This window comes from Octopus bimaculoides, chromosome 20 (assembly GCF_001194135.2).
Source record: "Octopus bimaculoides isolate UCB-OBI-ISO-001 chromosome 20, ASM119413v2, whole genome shotgun sequence".
NCBI classification, from domain to species: domain Eukaryota; kingdom Metazoa; phylum Mollusca; class Cephalopoda; order Octopoda; family Octopodidae; genus Octopus; species Octopus bimaculoides.
In genome coordinates, this window is record NC_069000.1 from 10251477 (window position 1) to 10254136 (window position 2660).

General features: G+C 35.6%; 1 protein-coding gene and 1 long non-coding RNA gene across 9 annotated transcripts in view; one reads left to right on the top strand and one right to left on the bottom strand.

The window, feature by feature from the left end:
• LOC106875384 (uncharacterized) overlaps nt 1-2660 on the bottom strand; it is a 427703-nt gene that overhangs the window by 252203 nt on the left and 172840 nt on the right. For all 7 annotated transcript variants that reach the window (XM_014923494.2, XM_052974937.1, XM_014923493.2 and 4 more), the window contains one exon: nt 2365-2491. In XM_014923494.2, coding sequence (XP_014778980.1) covers nt 2365-2474 — 110 coding nt within the window. In that variant the 5' untranslated portion in view covers nt 2475-2491. The remainder of the gene's footprint in view (nt 1-2364; nt 2492-2660) is intronic.
• The window catches only part of LOC128250230 (uncharacterized), a 189860-nt gene that overhangs the window by 133327 nt on the left and 53873 nt on the right, over nt 1-2660 (top strand). The window lies entirely within an intron of this gene.

Genomic DNA, 2660 nt, shown 5'->3' on the forward strand with positions numbered 1-2660 from the left:
GAGGAGGAGAAGTGATGCTGGGGTTATTGGTGTCTTACTCATGCCAGGGTTGAAAACCAAAGACATAAAAACGTCAATGGTGATATGAGAGAAATTATTTTAATCTTGATAAATATCCAGATGTAACGAGATATCTGGGGGTTTTCTCTGCCCGGCAAAAGCACAACTGACTTTCAAGACAGGGGCTCCCGTAGTAGGTAGGTGGGTGGGTGGAGCGGGGGTGAAAAATAATAGATAAATAAATAAAACAACAAAATATTAAAAAAAAAAAAAAACAATCATAATAGAAGAAAGCTGAGATGACTCATGTTTTAAGAAAAGCTTATACAACATAGGCTATAAAGCCAGTTTCTGTATTCAACAATTACTGTATTCTTTTCACCCTAACACTACACTGTAAGCAACAATAATGGTGCATATTTAATTCGAACAAAACAGTTGTGATAATTACAGCATATTAACAAACAAGATGCTGGTTTGGTGTCCCATTGGTACGAGTTCAAATCTTGGCAAAGTGGGCGGCAAGTATGGAACGCAAACATTTTCATAGGCTTTGTAACTTTTACATCTTTTGTTTTGATGCAATGACAAGTTCAGTCTCCCATGGACATGGCAAAGGATCAAATTGCACCTGGCACTCTTTGGGAAAGTGCTGCAATACAGTTTCTATCAGTTTGACCCTTTAGCGTTTGGATTACTCTGTCGAATGTAATGCTCATTTATTCATATTGCTTTGGATTATTATTTACATTATTTACATTCAACGGATATTTGTCCTCCTCTTGTTTGTTGTTAACACAACGTTTCAGCTGATATACCCTCCAGCCTTCTTCAGGTGTCTTGGGGAAATTTCAAACCTGGGTTCTCATTCCTAAGGTATTTTTCGATGTTGTTATTATTATTATTATTATTATTGTTGTTGTTGTTGTAGTTCAGGTCACTGCTTGGAATTGAACTCGGAATCTTGGGGTTAGTAGCCTGCGCTCTTAACCACTACGGGCATATGGCTTTGAATTAATCATGCATTATCTTGTAGTTTCAAGTTTTCAATGAAGTAATTGCTTATTTTTAGAAAGACATCATGGGATAGGTGTAAGAGGCCAGATCTGGCCACTTTCAGCATAAAATATATAGAATATTTGAGTCAAATATGGTCTGTTTAAACAGACCAGGGTATCACACACATAACAAAACACAATAAGATGCATAACATATAATTTAATTATTACATATCTAATACTTATATAACACAAAAAACACTCTACAGATTGTCAATAAAGTAAAAATAAAATTGTTTCAATTTACTCCTTCTGTTAGGGCCAGTACTGGTTTTTGGCCCACTGGTTGGGAACCCCTACCCTAGTCAACTGAATTCAAAGTTGCCTTAAATACAGTATGGTAGTGTGAATTTCAATATCTTGAAACTTCAAGAATTCGCCTTGTGGAACTGTGCAAAAGAGGTTATATATGTTGAAACTCTGCATCAGAAATAAAAGTTTTGGGTTCAAATCAAACCTGTGGCTATGTTTATATGTGGGAAGAGGACAGCTTAAAATGACTGGAGAATTTAGAAGTGGAAAAGATGAGGGTCATAGACTGGTCAGTTTATTTCAGCAATAACATATCTCAAAACTGTCACAAACAGAAGTTATATATGCGTTGGATGCAATGCTAAATAGACAAATTGTTGTTAGAGCTTGGAAAATAATATGCACGTACACATGTGTATATGCATGTATGTGCAATCTATATGCTAACTTTCTTTTTATCCGCGAACATACCGGAACAGTTCCTCCAAAAGGTTCAGCCTGTTTACACTGCCTCTTGTCTCATCTCCTGTACTTACTTTATCTGCCTTGAAAGCCAAAGTGGACCAGGGTTGGGTAATGATATTTGAACTTAGAGCTAAAGTGACATAACCAAAATAAGTAACAAGATATTCTGTACAATGCTCTACTAATTCCACACAACCCACTAATCCCATCTTGTATAGATGTGTGTGTGTGTGTGTGTGTGTGTATTTGTGTATGTAAAACATGTAGAAACAACCAAAAAATGACAAATGAACCAAACCAAAACCAAAGAGATCACAAATACACCTACAAAAACACATTTTTCAAGAGGTAGATTAGAATTTACTCATTAAGGTAATGATGTTTTTGTTTTTGATTTTTTTTTTCTTTCTCTCACTAAGGCTACAATTTTAATCAATTAAAACTTTATGGCTCACATTAAGTACGTTATTGTCTGATTTACATTTGTTTTTTTGTGTGTGTTCACACACAGACTCAATAAAACAACAGAAATAACACCAAAATAAAATATATAAATAGATAGATATATGACAAGAAACTTGCGACTTACTCCATGATATCTGCTACTCCTTGTTTGCTGGCTTTTGGACCGATACGACGCAGGTGGTAGCGTCTCCAGCCATTGCTGTTTTTAGGCCCACTGTCAGGCATGGCTTTCATCACAGAAATAGATGGAACTGAAAAGAAGAAGAAAAATAAACAATAAAACAAACAAATAATAACAAGAGCATGCAGAGAGCGCAAACCTCTGCCAAGGCAACACCCAACGTCCTCTCAACGATTAGCCAGAAATGATTTTTAAAATGAGAAGATTTGAAATAAACTCAACTGCTCTCACAAACAAGA